The sequence below is a fragment of the Gambusia affinis genome, linkage group LG20 (genome assembly GCF_019740435.1).
Source record: "Gambusia affinis linkage group LG20, SWU_Gaff_1.0, whole genome shotgun sequence".
In the NCBI taxonomy this organism is placed as follows: domain Eukaryota; kingdom Metazoa; phylum Chordata; class Actinopteri; order Cyprinodontiformes; family Poeciliidae; genus Gambusia; species Gambusia affinis.
The window spans coordinates 5415094-5440124 of NC_057887.1; the positions used below are offsets into that span (position 1 = coordinate 5415094).

The 25031-nt window shown below is 39.8% G+C and overlaps 1 protein-coding gene across 15 annotated transcripts in view; it reads left to right on the forward strand.

The window, feature by feature from the left end:
• Positions 1–25031, forward strand: part of cacna1g (calcium channel, voltage-dependent, T type, alpha 1G subunit) — a 261264-nt gene that overhangs the window by 182778 nt on the left and 53455 nt on the right. For all 15 annotated transcript variants that reach the window (XM_044102108.1, XM_044102109.1, XM_044102097.1 and 12 more), the window contains 8 exons: positions 4359–4452; positions 5065–5246; positions 6016–6351; positions 7395–7574; positions 8480–8580; positions 14629–14752; positions 19821–19889; positions 24431–24615. In XM_044102108.1, the coding sequence (XP_043958043.1) occupies positions 4359–4452; positions 5065–5246; positions 6016–6351; positions 7395–7574; positions 8480–8580; positions 14629–14752; positions 19821–19889; positions 24431–24615 (1271 nt within the window). The remainder of the gene's footprint in view (positions 1–4358; positions 4453–5064; positions 5247–6015; positions 6352–7394; positions 7575–8479; positions 8581–14628; positions 14753–19820; positions 19890–24430; positions 24616–25031) is intronic.

Here is a 25031-nt window from a genome sequence, read left to right on the forward strand (position 1 = left end):
CGCCTTTCCATTGACTAACTGTGCAAATTGGAATTATGAAGATAAATTTGCTTAATGGAAGCACCCTAATAAAAAAATTAAAAAAGAAGAAGAAGAAGGTATTTCTACATAATGTTTTTGCACTAGGATGAGTTGCTTTTTCAACCGTATCAAAATTAGTGTATCGTGGAAAACTGCAATGGAAAGGCTTTAGTCACGTCACACGAGTCACGCGATTGACAACCGGATGTTACTTCTGGCAGGAAAGACGAAGAAGACGACAGGAAGTGGTAGGAGGCTGATGCTGTGCCATTTTTAAAAAATTTTTTTTTTACATTAGCTGAATATCAAAATGTTTTTCACACATTTGTAGTGGAAACGCAGCTACTGAAGGATTTGAGTGAACACAGAGTGCTGTTCAACAAGGGCTGCTGTCATTGGGGTTGCAGCTCGCGATTATTTTAGTAATCGATTATTCTGACAATTAATCGGGTTAAAAACAATTTACCTCGTACATGTTGTCCATATTTTTTTTCCACAATATTAGAAAGAAATGAACAAAAATGCAGGTACACATAATCCAGTTACTTTTTAAGTAAGAAATTAAAAACAAGTTGATGTTGTGCTTTTTTTTATTTCATTGTGCTTTATGAAATACATTAGCACTGCATTCCTTTACTGCAAGCATAATCATTTGTATCAAAGCATGCATCTGCAGTGCAGGTCTCATTTATTGACTATTAATAATTGCGTAGCAAAAGGTACTTAATAGGATTTTTCTTTACTGAATTGAAGCAAAAACTACTTCAGGATGTCTGGGTAGAAAATATGAAGGATTTTTTTTCATCTTAAATGCAAAATGTGGATTTTCTCCTACAGTTTTTTGGCCCATTTACTTCTCTGAGTCTGTTGTTTTAGAGTCTGTATACTCCAAATAATGATTCATTGATTACTAAATTATTTTACAATTATTTTTGAAAAATGCATTAATGCGATTAATTGTTTCAGCCCTAGAAGTCATTAGAGGTTATGTTTCGCGTTTTCCTTAGAAATGTGTGTTCTTCGTATGTCGGTCACATGAGGAGTATTGCAAATGTTATGCAAATATTTCAGAAAGCGATGGGAATAAAATCTCACAGTGGTCCATTTGATTTGGACAGGAATGTGAAAATCACACTCTGATTTGTGCAATGTTGAGTATTTTATTTCTTTATAAAGGGTTTGTTTGAACTTAAATCCGATTTTTAACTAATCTAAAGGTTTGCTTTTACAGATGGCACTTTTAGTGGGCATGCACACACACAGAAACAATTACGCAGCTTCCTGTTATCAACAGCCGCTCTCTGGCTCCCGTTTTTTTTTTTTTTTTTTCTGAAGAAATGTAATTGAGATCCTCCCGTTCACGTCTGCTCTCGATTATCGAAGGGCCCACCGGCGAGCGCTCCCATCTCCTCCTCGCAGGTCCGAGCCTAAATTGGGGGTGGCAGAGTGTAAACAAGAAAATATAGGCAAACTCAGCCTCCGACTTCCCCCCAAAGATTATGTCTACATCTGATATTTTCTGCTAAAACGCCGAATGCAGGGTGGGTAAAGCATTTACTGATGTGTGCTAACATCCGCTACTCCAGAATGAAAAATTCATAGCCTGTTTTTGCCGCTGACTGTATTTCTGCAGAAATTAATTTTCCAAAGTAAATACCAGATGGGACTTCAATAATTGGTGTTTGACTAAATAATAGATCGTTCCTGCCTGGAAGGCATTTCACATAATAAGACATATTGTATATTTTCTTTTTTACATAAACAGGCTGAAGAATAACAAAAGTTAGCTGCTGCTTCAGTTTGGTTATTTATCAGCAGCTCCTTAGCAGACAGTAAACTGAACGCTACGCTGTTGATGAGGCACTTGGGCATAAAGGGGTTATATGATGCTGTGTACGGTGTTTTCAGTAATGAAACAAGGCTAATGTTAAACCACAACTCCCTTGGAGCTCATCTTCTTACTCAGGTTTAACTTTGTTTCTTTTCATCTTTCCACATCGCTTAAAAAAACATTAGAAAGCCGCAGGATTGGAAAGCAATCAATAGATCCCAGATATTTACCAGGATGCATCTTTTTAATTTGTGATGAAATGAAATAATGAGCAGGCTGAAAACCGTTTTTACTGACTTTATAATCAAAGGTCACTTTTTTTCTGAATACACCTTACAATCATTCTGATCCTTAGGGTTGTTGAAGATACTCAATAGTCTAGATCTGTAATTTAGTTAGAAATACAGAACTAGAAATATCCCTTATTGTCTGAGAGTGGGTAAAGTCAGTTGTACCAGCAGCAAGTTAAAAGTAGCTGGGAAGGATCCACGTTAACGCTACTTTGTGCACTTAGGATGCAGCAGTCTGTCACTAAAGAGCTCTTCAGTCCTACAACAGTGTCATATTTGAGGTGGGAAGTTATAAGTATAAGTATACTTCCTGTTTCTGATTCAGCTTCACACTACTCATGGAGGTTGCACATCGTCAGTGCTGTGTATAATACATTGAGGGAAAGCCTGTGTTTGTAGTTTTGTATTTAGCTGCAGTTATAAAATCTGGCTGCCTCTCTGTTTTGAACCACCTGGACATGGGAAAAAAGGAAGGTGAATTAGCGATAGCCGCAACAACCACAGAGAGCCACACTATAAATTTCAAACATAATGGAGCTAAAACACCTAAAATACATGTCTGTCAATAAAAATGTCTTCTGCAACTTCAGCTTGACAACCTAGAAGCTAACGCAGCTGTGACTCCGAGACATCTTCGGGTGCTTGATATGTCCTGCTGTGAGCCCACATTTCGAAACAACAAGGAATCCTCTAAAATATGTAAATGCATGATTAGAGACCATAAAAGGGTCCAAGTTGCCCTTGAGTTGATTGGTCCACAAGTTCATTACCATCCAGTCTTGCTACATCATCCCCCTCTCTGCCCCCAATCTTTCCAGGTCAAGCAAATCAGATGGGGGTTTTACGACGCAGTGGCATTAATTGCTGGGAAGAAAATGCAAGCGCGATCACCAGAATAGAAAACCTGGAACGCCCAATATTCGTGTGCTCTTTTTCTTCTCGACTCGTGGGAAGTATCAAGGAAGTAATTTGTCAGTTCAGGAGGTGATGCATGGCGGTTTGGTCCGGAGGCTTTTCTACCTACTGTTCATTCTCTCTGCTGCCACCGAGGTCTGACTCGCCAGGCCGGCTTTTCATTAACACGCCGTCCACCGTGGCACCTTCTCCCGCTTTAATAATATCTGCCGGCACCAGCGAAGCGGAACAAACACAAGAGACATATCTAGTTGTTTTTATTTCCACTGATTTGAGGGAAGAGGTGACCAGAGGAGCAGCATGGGGGGAAAAGACTCAGAGAGTGAGGAAGGACGAGTTAAACGATAAGCAGAGAATACTTTCCGCAGCTACAGAGGTGAGAGATTCATCCCTAAACGGTTCTGCTGATGGGAGGAAAATTTAAAGAGTAGTGTGTGAAGAGCATCCAGCTTGCTTTGTGTAATAATAGACCAACAGCTTCTCCTTACGCCAAAGCTCTCAGTGTAGCTTTTAGTGATGAATAAGGTAAATTCAGAAACCTCTCTGTCGCTATGTCAGGGTGTTTGCTCCATGTTCTCAGTTTTACTTGCACAGCAGCACTTTACGTAGCTAGCCTTTGTAACAGACACCATAACTCAACCCAAAACACAACGCTTGTGTCCAGCTTTTCTCGCTCCGATCAGATTTATGCACGGCACAGCAGTCCAACAGTCTGTACCGGAATCATACCAATAAACTCAAAGCGACTCAAACAAGAATGCTCTGTCACTGAAGTCTTTTATTTTTCTGTACTTTTGAGCTCTTGCCACTTTTTGCGAGTCTGATCGCTGCGTTCGTCAACAATTACTTAGACAACATGTTGCACAAGTAACTCTTATTTTCTCACTGTGCATACGGTATATGCCAAAACAGCGCGACAGCATTTTTAGGGTGAGGTACCACAACTACTTTGAAAAGCTTGGACATCATTAATACTCAGTCAGGTTTAGATATTACATCTTATCAAATGTATTTGTCACAGCCATAGGTTTGGGGGAGACATTAAATTTCACATGTCAACGTTAGAGTTAGGAGTAGTTGCTGTATTTAGGAGTTGCTATATCACAAATGCTTAAACTTATTTAGGTAAAATTGATAAACAGATGAACTAAAATAATATCTTTAGTAAGCAAACCTCAATCTGTCGGATGTTGTTTTATTCCATTCCACTTTGTGGTAATGATTACCCTTCTTCTGTGTTTGGCCTGACAAAACACCAGGTTCCGCTTTGTAACATCTTCTTTGCCCTTTTATTTCACAAGGGGGATGCTTCTAAAACCGGGTCAGAGATTGATTCTGTTGCACGAAGTATGGAAGACGTCAACGGCAGCAAAAAGGACTTATCGCCTTCAACAGGTAAGCCATGATTGTCGGGTATTTACTGACTGTACATGAAATGCCACAGAGCCCCGATGCGAGCCGTCTGATGTGAAAAACATCTTGCACTACGTATGTGCTGAAGTTTTATTTGGACAACCTGTTCCCTCAAGGTGTGCCTGAATTATTCCCCGCCTGCCGTCTCCATGGTCGTCTTCAGACCAGAACAGCAGCTTTACCTTCCACTCGTTGTGTGCCAGTTCCCATCGACTCTTATTGCTGCTCAGGCAGCAGCTGGAAAGCAAATGGAAACACTGCAGTAAGCAGTGCAACCTCCAGCTTCCCGTCTGACTCTTCAGGCGCATATAAAGCTGCTCTCCTGACTGGAAGACCCACTTCTTTACCATCCCAAATTTTGTTAAACCACAAAGGAAAAATTAGCATTTTTAAAGTTGCCTTACCCTCCTATTGCTCTGCATTGGTGTTGCTGCCAAACACAATGTTCTCTTTCACTTCCATCAGAGCGCTGATGTATTCATGTTACCCTACAAAAACAGATTCTCCATTTTTAAGTCCTTCTTTTTCAGAAAATTAAGCAACGTCTGAACATCCTCATAGACTAACCAATCTCATCTGTCTGTACTTCAACAGTAGTGCCAGTGAATGGTCACGTGGAAATGAAGACCAGTCTGACTCCACCACTCATCACCCACACCGCTGCCACGCCCATGCCCGTCCCCAAGTTGTCCGTGGCGGGCGACCCCGTCCTGGGTTACGAATCTCGTCGAGGCAGCAATATCTCCATTGACCCAGCCTGCTTTGATAAATCGCCTGTGAGTTAGAGAGTTATTCGTTTCACCTGAGCTTTGCAGTTCTCTTTTGGGATGGAAGGTTTTCCAGGATGCAACCGAGCAGCAAGAAATTGCTTCCTCTTCCACTCGGCTTTGGCCACAGTGTCTCAATTGAGTGTGTGTCTCTTCCCAATGAGCGATGATGAGTAATGTCTTCTATCGATCCGGCCGTCTGCTTTTGGCTGTAATTAACGCTCTATGTGACAACCTGATGATCAAAAAAACGACTTGAGAAAATATATCCCAATCTTCCAAGTACTCATGTCTATCTGTGTCAGTAGCTCCATTTCCATTGACATTAGACAATTAGACATTGGACAATTCCGCTAATGTCGAAGAAATAATTAAAATCACACGTGAAGAAGTTTGTTCACTGCACCAGTGGCAACATCTGGTTGTTGATCATGTGATGTGTGTGATGCAAAAAGAGTGTTGTAGTTTTGTGAAGTAAACTGATTTTTTTGTAACCACCTCATTCTGTCGGCAAAACGTTTTATAGAAAAACTATTTTTTTCGGAATTGGGGTGTTTCCACAAAACAAATTTATTTTCAAAATGTCAAACTCCTCAGTTATATGGTCAATGGAAACGCAGCTAGTGTGAGTCATAGCTCTGATTGTCACATTGTACAGCAGCTCTATTAAGGTCAGCTGCCCAGAAATGCAAGAAAACCACACAAGTAACCAATGAAAAACAGCAAAGTCATGACGACTTTTCTCATTGGTCGTCCTCTTGCGCCGCTCTCTCCTCAGACTAGCACCCGCTCCTCTCCGCACGGCCAGTGGACGACCGGCAGCGGCTGGGGCAGCCGCCGGTCCAGCTGGAACAGCCTGAGCCGCGCGCCGTCGTACAAGCGGCAGAAGCGACAGTCTGGCGAGCGGCGGTCTCTCTTGTCCGGGGAGGGCAACTCGAGCTCCGATGAAGGAGACGGTGGAGGAGAAGGCGGAGGCGGGTTGGTGGACGAAGAGGACACGTCCCTTCCTAGGACCGACTCGATGTCGCAGCCTCACGGAGGACCGCGGCACAGGAGGATGGAGTCCGTGGAAACTTGGAGCTCCATGGATTTGCCTCCTGAGGCTTTACTGCAGGTAGAGCAGTTTTTGAAGCTGTTTGACGCTTCCTCAACAGTGTTCATACCTCGTGAATTTTCTCTAATTTTGTCCCATCACAACCACAAATGTTAACGTCTTAGTAAGGTTGTGGAGAACCAACAGCATCGTGAAGACCAAGGAATCCAGCGGGCAGGTCAGGGAAAAAAAGTGGAGCAGTTTAAAACAGTTATATTGCAAAACGAGGAAAGATTAAGTTAGGTTGATGGCAAGGAGGTCTTCCAACCTCTAAGACTTTGAGCTCATGACCAAGTTGTGAAAATACAAGTAGGAAACCCCATAAATCTTGGATTTGATTGCAGCGATTCCAAACAAGAGTTTTCCGTTGATTGTTGAGGATATGAATAATTTTTGATATGCCATTGTATAAAAAAATGTAGCATGTGGAAATATTGTCTCTGTGTTGCCCTGTGACAGACTGGCCACCTGTCCAGCGTGAACCCCGCTTCTCACCGGAGACATGAAACATTCGCTGGAGATAGACACCAGCAACCCTCCAGACTCCACCAGGGACAAGGGTGTATAGAAAATGGATGGAAGGGTGGAAATATTGCCCTCGAACAAAAATGCGACTTTGATTCCACTTCGCTTTCAGTGAAGACATTATAAAGTTAAATTAGTGGTGGGAAAACATTAAAAACGTGGTTTCAGAAGCTTGTAGATCTGCATGTATATAACTTAGGAAGGGTAAGATCATTTTATTTACATAGCACATTTTCAGCTAAAAGGAAATTCAAATGAATTAGAAGGAAATACAAACAAAATAACAAAACAAAGGAAAGAAACTACATATTATTTCCCCATATTTAAGAATAAATAGTCCATAATTTATAAACTAGTTGGGCTTTCTCTGGATTCCTGTTCTGATAAAGTTAATCTAAGGTAGTAAGGTGAGTTCTTCTGGATTCTAAATTTGTTCTAATTCCTGAAGTACATAAAGTAAATGTTCCCGAGCCGGGTTGCTAAGCAAAAGTAGTCCCTAATTTACTTACCTGCACTTTTTTTTTTCTTCGTCCACACAGGTGCCCTACCTGCACCGCTCAGCCAGCATGCACAGCTCCAGGCCGCCCTCCCTGGCCCACCTACGGCCTCCAGAACACAACGACTGCAACGGGAAGGGAACTCCGTCGGCCCTGGGCCCGACCAACGTCTCCCTGGAGGAGAACACAGAAGACGAGAACGCGGAGGAGGAGGTCAACCAGGTTAGTCGCCACCTTCATACACAAACTCTGCCCTCCTGAGAGGTTGGAGACTGAACACTCTGACCAGGGCTGGACAGTAACCCAATGACATTATATATTGTGATAGACACATAATCAATATTAATACATTAAACATCTGATAGAATATTCAATACTCAATATAAAAAACTGTCACTGAAATCTGATCAAGAACCGCTGAGCATTCTGGGGGATGTAGGCAGAGGAAAAGGCTTTAGCCGTTCAACCTTTTTATGGCTAGCTACGCAACTTTGGTGGCATCGACTTCACTTTTTGGTTACCTTGCAACAACCTAGTCGAGTAAATTGCGCAGCAGCAGTTTCAGGTTTCACCACCGTGCCTCAAAACTGCTTAGAAAAAAAAAAACACACAATGGAATGAAACTATAAAATATGGAACTGCCAGTTTGACAAAAACCGAATCAATAATTAACAATGTTGACAATTATCAATATCGACACCGATATTTGAATATATTGATATTTGAAACGCCCATAACGTGGTAAGTTTTTCAACCCAAATAATAACATGTGGTTTAACAACCCAACATATTTAGTGTTAGCTTAGTGAAAACGAAAGTAAAGTGACTTATTTCAGTGAAAAAAACTTAACTGCATAAAAACGCAATATTTCACAGTATTGCTTCTCATTGTTTATTCAAGTATATTTGATAAGGAGCATCTAGATGCTACCTGACGTCCAATTTGCTATAGAAGCATGAGGTTTAGTGACACTTGTTAGCAGTTTAAAACTACATTTAGCTAACAAGATTACAATTACCAGATTTGTACTGATGTTCACATCTTTTATTTGTAAAGCCGGTTTATCCAGCAGGAAACTTTGAACATCTGGATAACGCGTGTTCTGTGCATGTTTTCCTCTGTGCAGAGTCGCTTTGCCAGGCTTCTCCGATGGATGGAGAAGAAGCAGCCAGCATGGTGTCAGCAGAGAGACGCATGGTCCCTCTACCTGTTCCCCCCAGAGTCCAGGTACTCTCCACATCAGGCTTTTTTTTATTTATTTTTTTCCAACACGTCAAACTCTTTCCATTGAGTCCGACAGATTCCTATCTGTAATAAAAAAAAAAAAACGTTTTTCAATCTCTATTCCGACTGTAAAGCTGTCAAAATCTTGTCACAGAGAAAGTAAGCAACTCTGAAAATGTACTGATAAAATGTAATCTTCCAATTTGACCAGAAGAGGTTTCTTTTTTTTCCTCTCTCTTTTTTTTTTTTATCGCTGCGATCGATTGGCTTTCCATAGTGCTGACTCTGAAGTCATTTTCCTGCAACATGAATGCATCAAGTTTTTTCTTTTTTCCTTCATCCCTTTTTATATCAACTCCTATTCCCTCCCACACTCTCACTTCAGAAGTCTCTTTCATCTACACATTTCTGCCATATCAGGGGTGAGTAAGCGGCAGCGGAGGGAGGAAGGGAGTTTTTCCCTCTGAGTGCGTCGCGTTATCTCGGCCACGTGTGGAATCTGCACTCGTCCACCATAAGTTTTGCTCTACAAACTACAAAAAAGTCAATGAATTGTTGTCCTATAATTACACTGCGATGATATCCGAACAACGTTTGTATCTTTTCAACACCATTAAGAGTTTCTGGTTTCATAAGCCTCCAGTTTAAATATAGACGTGTATTCTTGAGTTGTTAAACTTTGCCTTTTTACAGCAGCAACAACCGCAGTGTCTGTCAGTACGGGGTGAAATTTATAAAACTATACAGCCAAAAACGCAATATGTTCCTTTAAGCTACATATTCTATTAGCAAGCTAAAAACTTCGAGCTTAATTTCAAATTAAATATTTAGCTCTAACCCAAATATTTATTTTATAGCTAAATATTTATTAGCAAGCTAAATATTTACCCTCAAACTAAATATTTTGTTAGGAAGCTAAATATTTAGCTTGTAGCTAAATATTTGTCTTCAAATTAAATGTTCAGCTCTAAACAAAATATTTATTTTGTAGCCTGATATTTATTAGCAAGTCAATTTAGCTTTGTTAGGAAGCCAGATCTCTGCAGACCTTTAAGCTAAGCTGTATTTGGGCTAAGACAAATATTGTGTTAGCTTAAATATTTTGTTCAGCTCAAAACAAAATATTTATTTTGAATCTAGACATATATTAGCAATCTGAATATTTAGCCTCAACCTAAACATTTAACTTCAAACTAAATATGTAGCTAGCAAGCCAAATATTTATTTTGAAGCTAAGCTAAATATTTAGCTAGCCTGCAAATTAACTTGGCGATTATTGGAAGTGGATTACCAAAGTAAAAGCTGGAAATCCTCTAACATTTAACTTATTCAGTTTGCAGGCTAACTAGTTAAAATGGTTTGCTAACTAGATATTTAGTTGACAAGCTAAATAAGCAAAACATTTAGTTGTTAACCTCAACATTTAATTTAACCAGATATTTAATTTGGAACTAAATAGTTGAACAAAATAAATATTTAGCTTATTTGGATGCTAACTAAATATTTAGCTCACTAATTAAATATAGAGTTTGAGTCAGTGGCATTTTTAAATTATTGAATTATGTAGTGAGAATATGTCTTTAAAAATGTCATTCTTTATTTTATGACAGGTTATCTTATAACCTAAATCATTGCTGCCTTGTTTTGACCGGATCACTTTAAAAACAGGATGTATTATGGGTTTTTATTCACCCTTCAAATCAGCCGTTACACTACAATGACATCATTTAGTATATCTCTGCAGACCTTTTGGCTGAGCTGTGTTTGAGCTTATTGAGACGTTAAATCAAGCAAACAGGATGTTGAAAGAGGATCAAAAGTTGATCATTTGTCTGGAGGCGTTCACACGCAGCCATCCCGCTTCCTGCAGCTTCTGAATTCAAAACTGTTTTCCTGCTGACAAATGTTTGTTTTCCAGACAGGCTGTAAATGCCACAACAAAGCTGGAAATAGCTTTGAAATGATTTACACAAAAAAAAAAAAAAACAACATAAACTTGGAAACCAGAAAGAAAAATGCACAACACATGAGAAAATGAGGTTTTCTTCATAATTTCGTTTTTTTTATCATAGCGAAGAGAATAAATGCTAAGCAGATAAATGTATTTAACCCTCCTGTTGTCCTAAAATAACATTTAGTGGATCTTTTAGTGAAACTCCCCAAAGATCCACTAACATTTAGTGGATCTTTGGGGAGTTTTCACACAGTGGCGGGTCATTTTGACCCGAGGACAACAGGACGGTTAACAAATTGAAAAAATAGCACTTTCTCATGTTTTGGTACAGTAAAAACAAATTCTAGTGTCATTATTCATAGTCGAGCTACTTTCACCACGGACGTTAGCAGAAGTTCATTCAACTCAGTTCTTCTAGGAGACCTGGACACTTCAGCTCCCTGATTTCTGTTGTATATATTTTGGAAAGGGTTTATGGGGAAAGCCCCCAGGGGGTCTGCTGTTGTCGTCGCTTTAGGGTAACAGAAGGAGCTCGTCTCAAAGCGGATTTGTGGCTGGTTTTCAGTCGCAGCGGGCTGTTGAGCTCGGGTCCTTCGCTCGGAGTGACACAGAGGACGCCGGTTCTGCGTGTCGCCCGACTCAGATTCCCGCCTGCGCTCACAGTCTCATCAAGAGCCAGCGGCGGTGCAGCAGGGGAACTGGGAGCAAGCTGCTCTCACATCGACCCGGGTTCATCTTCCCCGGGTTTTTGTGCACGTTGCGCTCTTCGCTGATTGCTGGGGAAGGTTTTAATGGGTGAGCGCGTAGTCTTTGCTTCCTGCTAGCTGGTCTCTGAGTTATTTTGCCTCTTGAATATCTTGTGAACTAAGACCGAGCACTCTAGAAAATCCCCAAGGATATTCTGACTGAAGCTGCTCTTGATGATCTGCTGAAACACTTCAGTTTAGATATTTTTATCAAGAGGGTCCCAATATGGGTCAAGAATCAGAAACTCAATGCTTTGTTTAATGCGAGGCTAACTGTTTAATTTTAGTTTTTTATGTTTTACTAATATTTAAGCTAGTTCCTTAATTCAGTGTTGCTCCACGGCATTGTTAAAACATTATTTATCTTTAATCACATAAAACCTGCAGAAAAAGATCCCCTGCTTTCCACATTTTGTACTTTGCTTTAGTGCTAATGCTAGCATGCTCATTCTCTAACATCACACTACTGCAGTGGACTCCCTGTTCATGTTCTTTGCAGATTTTTCTATTAAACGTAGCTCCCAGTTATTCATGGGAAATTAGGCTTTTCAAAGTTTTTTTATTTTCAGTTGTCTATTATCAAGAGAAAATGTAGCTTTTAGTGCTAGACTAGGCTAATGCTAGTGTCCACCATCTTGACTTCACTTGAGTAATTCAGGACTCAGCTCTCTGAATATTTTGGTTTGATTCCAGTTAATAAATGAGCAAAAAGAAGTTGCTGCTTTATAAAATTTGTCTTTTGTATTGGTGCTAGGCTAATGCTACCTTGTTTACTCAGTTGGTTGAAGCGAATTCAGATGCGGTCCGAAAGGATATGTGAACGCCAGGCGGACTGGAGACCTCTCTAAAAGCAGGAAGTGGACTACAGTGCAGGGCATTCTGGGTAAATACAACCAAAACAAATGTGCGAGTCTAGCGCTCGCAGGAGAAACGGTTTGTGGATTTTTAAGTGAGACAAAAGAGAAATCCTCCAACCCCTAAAATCTGACTCCTTTCCATTTTTGGTTACATTTTATGAAGAAGGAAGTTGTTCAGAGGTTTTTGCGTCGTTTCCTTCAGTAGTACTTGTTGCAGCGCCACCACATGCGAGGAGGGGAACTGGTTCTGTCATAGGGTGTGGAAACAAACCGCACCAGCTGAAAATGTGACAAACGTTGCCATTTCGGGCCCCAACTGAACCGAGTCTGCCACACAGTCAGATTCAACGGAGAAATCCAAGATTTGATCATCAAGTGTTTATTGCCTCATTTGCACTTTTCCAAACCGTGAACACCTAATTAGGCTGTGAATGTTTAAGATTCTCTATCGAAAATCTACACAGATCTCCGAGTTTCAGAGCGACGCTTTTGGACTTTAAAAAAATCATTTAAAAAAATCATTAAAAAAAAGCAAAGATCAGGACTGAATACCTAGAATCCAATCGGAACATCTCGTTGGTTTTTGTTTTGTTTTTAAAACAACTTCTGTTAAATTCTGTCAACTTCTCTTGAGTTTTGATATGCTTCACGATATTTGGAAAAGTACAAAACTCTCTGTGATGGCTATGAAACATTTTTATACCACCTGTCATTCAGGAGGGTTTGTTTTGATCCCGGAAAAACCGCAAAGGTCAGTCGGGGAGGGGGGAGCAGGTGCGGTGGGGTGAAATCTTCCGACTCCTGTCAGAATCTTTTTCTCATTCTCTTCCTGTTATCAGGATGACTTCTGACGGAAAGTGTTATTTTCACTTGAGCGTCCAGTGACAGTTGTTTTTGTTTTTGTTTCTTTAGCAATGAAATGAGCTCTCAGTGTGTGTGTGTGGGTGTGGGTGTGGGCGTGTGCGTGCGTGTGTGTGTGTGTGTTTGGGAGTTTTGAGGTGGAGCCGTTTCCTGCTAAAGTTCACTTCCAGATATTTGCCCTTTAAGCCTCAGAGGAAGAGATGGAGCCATGTGTCCTCCCTCCTCTGCCACTTGAGAAAAACACATAAATTCTGTATAATCAAGCCTCTGGCATGCGGATATTAATAATGTATGTAAAAGCGCAGGGAGACAACAAACTATGCCACACACACACACACACGCATGCATGCGAGACTCTGTGAGTGGTGGCACAATGATGTCTGTGTTACCAAATAAAGCCAGAAACCCAGATCGGATCCCCCGCTGCACATTCAGACCCACATGAGCCTCCAAATCTCGTCTGATTCCCAGTTTAATCCCTGACTCCATCGTGCAGAACAGTCGCTTTCCCAGCATCTCTCAGCTTGTTTCCATCAGCCTACAGCCTGGCTGCCTCTTCGTTGGAAGTCACGCACAGCTAACGACGCCTAAATCTACACCTGTATTACAGTTAGTTTTAGTAAATCTTCTTCTGCAGGACAGGAGAGCATTTCGCGTTTTAGAGACGTTTAATCCAAGGAACTTATATTTTCCGTTTGGATTTCTTGGGTTGCTTCCACGTTTTAATTTCACTTCGATCCTCCTCCTGCTAAATGCTCATATAAAGTTTAACGAGAGTCTAAATTACAACACTGGGAAGAAATGAACCGCCACGCGGTTTACCAAGTGAAACTGGCTGCCGTTCTTTCAGAGCAAAAAAGTAGATAAGGATGAAGTTTAGTTTATTTTTTTCTTCAGCAGCCTTGTGTTTGAGGAACTGTAACTTGTTTTGACTTGCAATCGAGCAGCAGGAATTGACGTTTAGAAATAAAAATAAATCTAAGTTAAGAAAAAGGTGTGTGCAGAACCGCTCGAAAAATGACTCACTGCAGAGTTCAGGCTTCAAATGAGTTTAATTAAAATCTTCAACTGGAAGTGATGCCTCATTCATTCAGCTCATGTAATAATCAGCTCAGATGTGCTTTTCTTCAATAGTTGCAAAACTGAGCTGGCACTGGTTTTGCATTCTTTTGTGACAAATTACCTGGATGTGCTGCTGATTTGTTTTATAGGGGCAGGATTATGTGTTTTTCAGCCACATAGAACCATTTCATAGCACAATCAAGTAAGTACGTTAACTTCAGTTATAAAATCCTGCAAATACCAAATAGGTCTTGAAGGAAATGTGACTTTGCAATTTAACATCTTGAATTTGGAGCTCTGTCTCTTTAAGAAACTCCTGCTCTTTCTGAAACTCCCCCTTCAGGAAGTCTTCACAACATGGCTCCTCTATTAACCCTTTAACAACATTTTTACCAGCGTTGCTCTGAGAAGTAGCTCCTATAAAGAGCTCAGCAGATGCCCGGATCCACCAGGTGTTTGCTAATTGCTGCTGGCTAGTCTGAAGGAGACTAGAGTTAATCTGCCCTGTAAATACATTACATCTCAATACACTCTTCTGGCCTAAGTGGCGTTTTTTTTTTGTCTCCCCAAGGTTCCGAATCCTGTGCAACAAGATCATCACCCACAAGATGTTTGACCACGTCGTTTTGATCATCATCTTCCTCAACTGCATCACCATCGCCATGGAGAGGCCTCGCATCCCTCCCACCAGTGCCGTGAGTGTCGAAGCTTCCTCTGCTATGTTGAACTCTTGACACCGCTGGCACTCAGCCTTCAGCGATGCACAGGGAGAGAAATGTAATGTATTAATCATTTACAGACGTTCCACAGATGTGCGAGTTCATAATGGAGGCACTCTGTGACAGCTTAACAAAACCCCAAAGAGAGATGCAGGAAGAAAAAAATATTTTTTAAAAAGCACCTGTCAGCGAGTCCAAACGTAAAGCGCCGCGCTCAGGCCAGAATTCGTTCTGTGGCTCAGAGAATTGGAGCGGAACATTGTGTAAGCAGGGAACCACTCCTGTTTGATTGTGAGCCAGTTGCTCTGGGTGATGTGTGCTTTACCCTCTGTATCTGCCGCTCTGCATATTCAGCACCGTCACCTCCACAGCTGAGGAGGCATCCCTTCAAACAGGGCAGGTGTGGCGGAAAGCCATGCTGTACGGAGAAAAACAACACAGAAAAAAGCCCCACAGCCATAAGTACAGTCCCTTTGCTGTACTACTCATGCCCCATCTAACCTTTTCATGTCTTGTCCAGCTACAATGTTAAATAAATAGTTTTTATGTGGAACAAAAAGGATACTTTCAAAATTGTCAATAACCCTAGATATGATATTTATACTTGTATATGTTGTTCTGTATTGTCTGTTTTATTTTGTTCCTGTAGGTTTTAAATAAAGTTATCGGGGGTTGGGAGGAAGAGAACGTGACGATGCGACATTCTTCACCCACTTCAAAACAAAAGCATGAATGTAAACGGCGAACTACTCGAAGAATCCTTAACAGTCAATTTCAAAAACTTCAAGGCAGATGTTGCACTTTATTCAACTAAAAGTTTTCAAAACAGCCAAAAAAAAAAAAAAAATGTGATTGACAGCGCTAAGACCCACCTCCTACCTCTGATTGGTCAGGTAACACTTTATTTGAAGGGTTTGTGCACAAGACTGACATGAATACATAAACATGACATAAGACCTGTCATGAGCATCACAATGTCTTCATGCATGTTATCATGATGTATCATTCGGTAAATAATGATACTTTTATTTGACCTTTTTAATGCAAATTCTTATAAAACTTTGCATTAAAAGGGTCATTATTGACAGGATAATGAACAGTTGACCATTTTAACAAACTTTTAATGCAATTTTTAGTGCAAATTTGCATTAAAAGTGTCATTATCTAGCAAAGGACACTTCATGACAACAGTTGTAAACATTCATGAAGACTCCTTCATGTTCATGACCGTTGTGATGTCAGTCTTATGCACACCCTTTCAAATAAAGTGCTACCATTGGTCGTTTCTAGCTGGCTCTGGGAAGAGGCACAGGAGTTACATACCGCAGATTTTGGATTGGTTTTCCGAATGGAATCTCAAGACCCCAAACCTTTCAAATTGTCAGCCCTCATCATTGGGAAGCTCTGTTCTAATACCTATAGAAAAATTTATTACTCCAACATGAGAAGAGACAGAGAAAAAACAGTTTAATAGTAGTAAATAGTTTACAAGGACAGGGTGTTTGTCTCAAAAATCGACAGAACCTTGCTCAACTGCCTGATCCATAAATTATGGATTATTCTTTTTTCTTTTTGTTTTCTTTTTTTTTTTTTTTATCTTGCCCTATTTGTGGTTCGGTGTCTCTGGAACTTCTTGTTCTGCTTGTGTTGTGTTCTCGTAATTGATTAAATTACTCGATCTCCAGTGTGCATGGCTGATGTCCTAAAAGGTGAGGTGTTTGGGGCCCACCTGTACTAATCAGGGCAAAGACATTACACACACACACACACACCCACGCACGCACACACACACCCCCACGCCCACACACACACAGGTGGATTCCTTCCCTCTCTCCTCAGCCTGCATAAACAGATTTAAATATCAGCAATCAGTCGTTCTAGCGCTCACATCAAAGAGTAGTATTCCTAAAAGGAACATTTTGTCACCCCCCCACCGTCCTGAATGCTGTGGTCATTATTGAAATAGGATGAAGTGCATGACGCAGCAAGCTGCCAGAGACAGGAGAGAAACGGTCGTAATGATCTTCCACACCCCATTTTGCCACGGCTGGTCATTTGTCCGTCTGGCTTGTTCCGTATTAATGAAGTCGATTGTAAATCGATTTGCGCCGATCTTGTTCCGGGCCGCATACAACGTGCCCAACATGTATATTTTATCGTTTTGTTGCGACCGTTTTGTAAAGAGCGTATTTTATTTTATTTTTTTTCCCATCACCCTCTTGTGTTAGTTTGATTAAAAAAAAAAGGAGAAAAAAAAACACCAACAGGGCTTTCTCTGAGCCTGAGTGTATTCATCGTTACGCAGATGAAGTGCTTTTGCGTGTTGAATGCTGGCTGAATAATTAGCTTATTATCCTGAAAATTATGACAAACACTTTGCATTTGGCCCGCCGTCCGTTTCTGTTACAGTCACGCTGCATCTGAGTGTAAAACAATGAGGAGCATTACATTATCTATGAGGATTTATTATTTCTAACCCGAACCAGGGGAGATTACATTACGGTCCGAAGCTCTGAATTGAATCGTATCGTCACTGAATGTATAAATACAGTCAGTTTAACCTCAGTGTCAAGGCGGTGTGGTAGATTATTTGCTGTTAAACTCATCAGTACATCACTGTGGAAGTGAGATTTTCCATGTTGAAGTGAGACAAACACCACCAGCACTTTAGCAGACGAACATGGAGGCGATGGAAAGGTACAGTTGACGTCTGTTAGCCGTCAGCTAAGGCAGGGCTGTCAAAATCATCTTCCATTTTGGGCCACATCAAAAATCTGAATGTCCTTAAAGGGCCAGTTGTGCCAGAATGTCTGGATAACATCAATTCAACTGAGTGTTTCTTAAAATGAACTGATATTGAACATCTTTTCACACTGATCAGTCCATCCAGGATTTTGTAATTGTTTTTGTGTTTTGTTTTGTTTTTTGTTGCAATTAATAGTATAGATTTTGTGGCGCTAATTTAGAAAATTTGTAAGGAATCTTTATATTTGTGCTAATGTATGATGTTTAGGGCTGAAATTATTCCTCGAATGATTCAAGTACCTCAATTATTAAAATTCCTTGAGGAAAATTGATCTCGAATTACAGGTACTGTACTTGATTACTAAAGTATTCTCTTTTAACAGCCCTAATGACGTTAAACGTAACTTTTTATTAATCGCAGTATCGATCACGGACCATAACTCGACATCAAGGAAGGCTGAGGCAGCTCTCATTTTAACCCAATGTTGAAAATAATTGGCATTAAAAATCTGAAAAAATGGGAGAATGTGTTGATTTAGTTTGGACTTTGAATGAGTTTGATAGATTTGTTGAAAATCTGGAGGGACTTATTGATGTAATTAGGAGTCTGGAGGGCCAAACAAAGAGCTACCTGGGGCACGTTTGGCCCCTGGTCCTTGAGTTTGACACACGTGAGCTAAACGTGTCAGTCTATGGATTTTCAGCCAAAACAGTTAACAGTTAAGTTAAGCTAGGACTTGAACCTGGGGACTTTCTTTCTACAATACAACAGTGCTAACATTGCAGCCTTCGAGGACTTTACAATGACAGAAGATCAACATCAGTGGGGCCGTAACGATTCATCGAGTGACTATAGTAACACGATTATTAAAATTCCTCTGCCTCAGAGTTTTGTTAAGTTATGTTTTACTATTTAGCCCACCGTGATCCGGTCGGATGAGCAAAACTCTCACTTCCGCCAATGAGTTGTTGATGAATGCTATGCATACTTAGCGTAACGCAGGGTGTGTATAATTTCAGATTTTTTTGTGTGTAATTTTTGTCCATGTTGACTCAAAAAGTGAGCTGCTATTGTTACGGCTTGATTCTCTAAGCTATGGAAAAGTAGTTGTTAGGAATGAACAAATATGAAAATTTGGGCTGATATTGACATCCGATACCAATACTGCTGCTATGGCAAAATTTACCAATATTTTATTTTTTAAAAATGATTCGATTATTCAATTACTACAATAATCATTTACAACAGCCCTAGTTGTTATTGACAATGTTTTCTGTTCACTGATTGGCCCAGTTGAAACTCTCGCAGAGGAATCCCCTTGGAATGGAAGAAATCCCAGACAGAAGAGAGATGAGAATCGAGCGGAAGAGTGTAAGAAGGCAAAAAGTATGAACCTGTCATCCCAGTGTGTAAACAAGAAATCCCTTTGAGAAAGTTTTTAGACCTGGCGAATGTGACCGTTGTCACAGTAACCAAGCCGCCCGATTTATTCATCAGAAAGAGAGAGAGAGAGAGATAACGGTGGCGTCTGCAGAATAGAGTTTATGGACCATCTCCACTGAAGAATTTCTACTGATGACATTCCTGGTGTTCCCAGAGACTTCGCAACGAGCTCCGCGGGTCTGCCGTCTCCGTTCGTAGTGTACACGTGACTCCTCGGAGCATGTGTGGTGACAGTCGGAGGCCGTGGGAAAGACGGCCACCTACGCCCACACACACACACACACACACACACACACACACACACACACACTTCCACAGATGTTTAGAGGCAGGACGGGGTCGTCTTTTCCTCAGGCAGAGGGGGGAGCAGGGAAAATAAGCACTCGTTGAGGGGATCTTACTCTCGGTAGCCTTCGTGTTTTCCCTCTTCTGTCCTCGTTGAGGTTTCTAAGTAAGCTCCCGTCATCTTCTCCGTGTTCACGTCAAACGGAGGCGTGCTGAAACGGATTGAGAAGGGCCTCAAAAGTGTCCCTTCGACAGGAAAACGCTTACTTTAAGTAACCTCGACTGAGTTCTTGAATATTTGTGAAGAAAAGAATGTTAATGAGATTCCTTGTTTGAATATTTTATGGAGTGCGAATAAAGACCAAGCCTCATAAGGGGCCCTGCCAGCTATCATTAGACTGCAGCAGGAGTGTTTATAGAAAAAGATGTGTTCAGATAAAATATGAGGAAAGTAGCTTCCTCATGCATTATTGACTGGGACTCTGGATTGGTTCGGAGGCAAAAGAATAAAGATGTTGGGGAGGAAAACGGGGAACCTAACCAGTTTCGTGTCGCCTGGTCGTTCTGCAGGAGCGGATCTTCCTGACATTCTCCAACTACATCTTCACCGCCATCTTCGTGGCAGAGATGACCGTAAAGGTGAGACGTTCACTTACAGCTTTTATTTAACCTAATTTAGACATTTTTCTTTGGAGCCCAGAAGGGTCAAACTAGCTGCCGGCTTTCTTTAATATGCTGCGAGGTTTTTTTGCACTCTTTGGCAGAGCCATTTATTAGGTTCCTTTATGGAAGCGTTTTTTTATCTTAACTTTTTAAGCAATAATAAAAATTTTGAAAAAAAAACTTATATATATATTATTAATTATATACTGAACTGGAGATGTGATGAGAGATGTCACACTTTTTGTGACTAACTGGATCTAGACGGACTGGAACAACAAACATTAATGGGCCAAACACAGAACCCTGAGGGACCCCTGAATTATCCCATATAATGAACAAAGAACAGTGATAGAACAGTAGCTGAATTCTCCACCTATAATAAGGCTTAACTTGATCCTGCATCACCCCCTCCACCCACCAATAGCACTAACACCACTAACTGCAATCTTGATAGGTAGCCATGACTACCAGACAAAATGGAGGATCTTATGTTCAATGAACATATCAAAAGACAAATACCCAGTTTTATATGATAAATATATCAAATATTTATTTATTTAAGATTTGCTTAAATAAATAAACAAGTAAAAAATACATTTTAGGCTAAAACATCACGTACCTAATTAGATATTTTATTATTTTGTTCTCCTAGGCTTCAGCTCATTCTACTGTTAATTATTTTACCCGTAATCTTCATACGTGGAAGTCAGTGGAGAATAGACAGGTGATTGGTCAGTGGCTGAGTTGCTGAGTGGTTTAGCCAATGAGAGGTTATGGTTTATTTAGTTACCAACATGGCAGTGTAAGTTGTTTCCATGGTGCGCTAGAGCACAGAAAATATAGATAACATTAAAAAGAAATTTCTTTTAATTTCACTATAAAATGAGTTGACAGTTTAAAGGCTTATATCTACATTAAATAAATGTTTAACAGTTAAAAATGTTGACAGTGTTTTTATTTATTTGCTTTTTTATTTTTTTTCTGTATTCATTTAGCTGCTAAAGCACAGTTTAGTTGTTACAGTATAAAAAACTGTAACAACAATTTGGTCTACAGCAGGTATGGAAAGCCAGACATGCCACAATTCAATAAATCAAAATGTGGGGAAAAACTTGTCAAACTAAAATATTCTTATTCTATACATATTTAATATAACTTTTTGACAGAAGTATGATGGATCTCTCATGTCAATGAAGTAAACGTTTCATGAAATGCAACATAACCGTTCAGACACCAGATGTTGGAAAACTATTGGATGCATATCCATTATAGTTCCACATCTGAAAGCGGCAGAAATGTTTGTTTTTTTTGCAAGCGTAAAAATATCAGAATTGTGCTGTTCAAATTTCCCACCCCCCCCCCAAAAAAAAAACCAGATGTGTGTTGCATTTCTCCACAATTGAAATTATCCCACATTTTAAAATATTTCTGTAAATATTGCCGTAAAAATCAACATTTTAAAACTCATTTCTATGTTTAATAAACTGATATTTTATAGATTTTGATTTATTTGCATTATTCATGTTTTTGCATTCCTGCACTTTTATTCCATAGGTGTGTGTGCCATTATCCTCTATTCTTTTAAACAGTGTCTTCTTTGCTGTGAAACATCACTTGTCTCATCTGGAAAAAAAAAAAAAAAAGATAGTATAAGGTAGAAGACAGAGCAACCAGACTTGATAAATCCACTTCAGTGGCAAAGTTCCTTATAAAAATAAAATCTCCCTTATGGCTACAGATGCTCTAAACCGCTGAAGCACAAAGAAAAACGGAGAGAAAAGGAGTTCAAAAAGGAGACTAGCGAGAGAACAAACATGCCTTCACGCACAGTAGAAGGATCGTCTCGCCTGCATTAAAATGACTTTGCTTTGAATGGAGGTCCGTAGAGGCGTGGGCAGCAGCGAGTGGAGGCAGAGGAGAGGAAAGTTCATGGGTGTCACTCATTCAAAGCCTCTGTCTATTTTTGGACCAGTTACTTAGGAATTTAGGGCCACCGTACACGCACACACTCACGCAGTCATGTTTCTGCAATGCATTTCCTGAATGCCTATTTTGTTTTATTCAACTTAAATTCAGGCCTAAACTGAAAGAGTAGCTGAACTTAGACAAGTAAAAGTTGGGACCTTAAATATGGGCCCCAGAAAATCCTATTTTATTTATTACAATTTTATTATTTTTATATAAAAAAAAAAAAAGAAATCTCCCAAATTCCAGTTGTCTGTTTCAGTTTGTCTGAATTACTTTATTTTCCCATTTTTAACATAATTATTAACCGAACAAGTTTGGAATTATGGTGTGACTAGGGTGAAGGACACAATCAACAAATCAACACTTTCAAGTCATTATTTCCTGTCTTGCATCACAAAAGAAACAAACCGCTGTGATTTAACAGAACATTGGTTTTACAAGATGTTAAAATGCATTTCCTCTTCATTTTTAAGGAAAACAGACATGTGAAAAACATAAAAGAAAATAGCCCTTTTAAATTCAACTGAACACAAAAATATTTGTCTGCTTCCATAACAATGAGGACCTTTGTTAATTATTATTTCTTCCATCCGTCATCGGGAATATCCATTGAAGTAATGATCATCAGTGTTTTGGTGTTGCTTTCACATTCCTACAACTGCAACTGTGCAACCCCATTCCTCGGCATTGCTTCACCAGAAATGACTGAAGCTTGTTTAGTTTAGTTTTACTGTCCTAAAGGAAAATTTGAGTTGGGACACAGAGCAGGAAGCACCTTCATATTGGATAGCACTTTCGACTGATTTATTTAAATGTATAAGAGTTAGCAGCTAGCTAACAGAGCTAGCAACTCGGTGGATAAATATGAGGTGTGGATAAATGCTAGCAGAGCTAGCAGCTTGGTAGATAAATAAGATAAGTACAAAAAACAAATATACTGGCAACATCGACACAGGACAGGGTAATTTCTAGAATTAATAACATGAAATGTATTACAGTCGGATGATGCAGTACTGGCAGCTCTTTTTACATAGTCTGTGTGGAGAGGAGAGCTCTATCCACGAGCAGTGGACAAATGCTAGCAGAGTTGACAGCTAGATGGCAGCTCAATAGCTAAATACCAGCTGTGGATAAGTGCTAGTTTAGTCAGCAGGTAGCTAAACTATAGAGGGTAAATACTAGCAGTGGAAAAATGCTAGCAGAGTTAGCAGCTGGCTAGCAGATCTAGCAGCTCAGTGGATAAATGCTAATAGACCTAGTAGCTAGCTTGGAGCTAGCTAGCCTCTTCTCTGTATCTCTGAGAAATAATCGTAACTTCAATAAGATGCTGACAAAACACACAGAATAGCTTTTTCCCATTTCATAAAACTCTTTGTATATATACTGTATATTCTCACCAACGTCGGCTAATTCCATGAACACCACTTTTTATTGTAGATTGTTTTATTTTTTAAATTAAGCCAATCGGTCCACGCTATCCGCATCACAGAAATCATACGGCCTTTCTATAAATCTAATTTTTGCACTTTTTTTTTTGGGATTCTCAATGAATATTTGTAGTTTTGTAATAGGTTGCCTGATTTTGATTGGTTTCTTTTATGTGAATATCTGAAATAATTTGATGACTGGCAGAATTACAAAGATATTTATAACGTATAAATCCATACAATTACATTGCCTGAGAAAAGTTTTCAAATTCCTTTGAGCTTTTCCAAAATTTATCACATTACAGCTGCAAACGTGATTGTATTTGATGAATATTTTTACTTGACTTTACCATAGCTGTAAAGTGGAAAGAAAGCAATAAGTTTTTCAGTGTTTTCAACAAATAAAAATTATGAAAATGAAGAAAACACTACAAAAGACTTGAAGGTGAGAGTGCAGTAAGAGGATATTCTGCAAAGTAACAAAGTATTCTACACTTTAACTTTAAGGGTGGCATGCATTTGTATTTTCCCAATTTATCTTTGTTAGGAGTTTTGAGAACTGCTAATTCTTATTTTTTCCACTTGTGGTGAAAACAATGTTCAGAAATTAAATAAGTGTGAACACATTTTAGGTGCTGCATATACTGTTTACTAAAATAAAATCTAAAACTATGATGATCATGTGCTCAGGCTTCATTGCAGTAGATGTTTTTGAATACATAAAGTGAAAAATAAATAAATAAATAGTCACGTTGGCTTGTTTTAACATGAGAGAGAAAGTGCGGGCTGTACAAATTGCTTTTTGGACGGGTAGATATGTGGAGAATATAGCTTGACAAATGAAGTTTGGAACGCTTTGAGGCGTTCTAATGTTTGCAGCCAAGAAGACAATCAGTCGACAATGAGCATTGAGCTGGATAGTAATAAATAAATGAAATGTTCGATAGAAAACCAATCTACTGCCACACAGATAAAAAGAAACAAACAGAAAACACAAAGCAGTGCAGCGGATTAAATCATGCTGTACACACACACAAATGTTGCCAACATTTTCAGATGAACAACCTCTGCTTTTCTTCATGAGAATATAACTGCGCTCTACGTCGCCCTCTGCTGTTTCAGATTGCGGCCTTGGGCTTTTTCTTCGGGGACAAAGCTTACCTGAGGAGCAGCTGGAACATCCTGGACGGGATGTTGGTGATGATTTCTGTCGTCGACATCCTGGTGTCTCTCATCTCCAACACGGGAACCAAAATCTTGGGCATGCTCCGAGTGCTGCGGCTGCTGAGGACGCTCAGGCCGCTCCGGTAAGTGGCTCTCCCAGGGGAACTCATGAGGCAGACAGAAGCCCCCGAAGCAGGTGAAACCATCACTAAGATAAAAGGAAATGTTTTCCTTGAGTGGTGTTGGGGCTGAAACCTAAAGGACAGATGGAATCCTTTTTTAAAAGTTTCCCTTTTCACTTCCCTTCAAACATACTACTCATATTAGGTCTTTTTTTATTTTCATTTCAGAAAATAAGAAATATGTTTAAAAAGTTTGAAAGTACTCAGGAGAATAACAAGGTTCTGTCTGACTAGTTTATCACAACTGCAAATGGCTTGTGGTAAAAACCGTCATGCAAAACATAAAACTTCTAGCCGCATTCAGACGGACATCAACTCTGCTCCAGTTCTGACCGGCATTATTACTCTAATCTGCACTGTTGTGGCTTTAGAAAGTT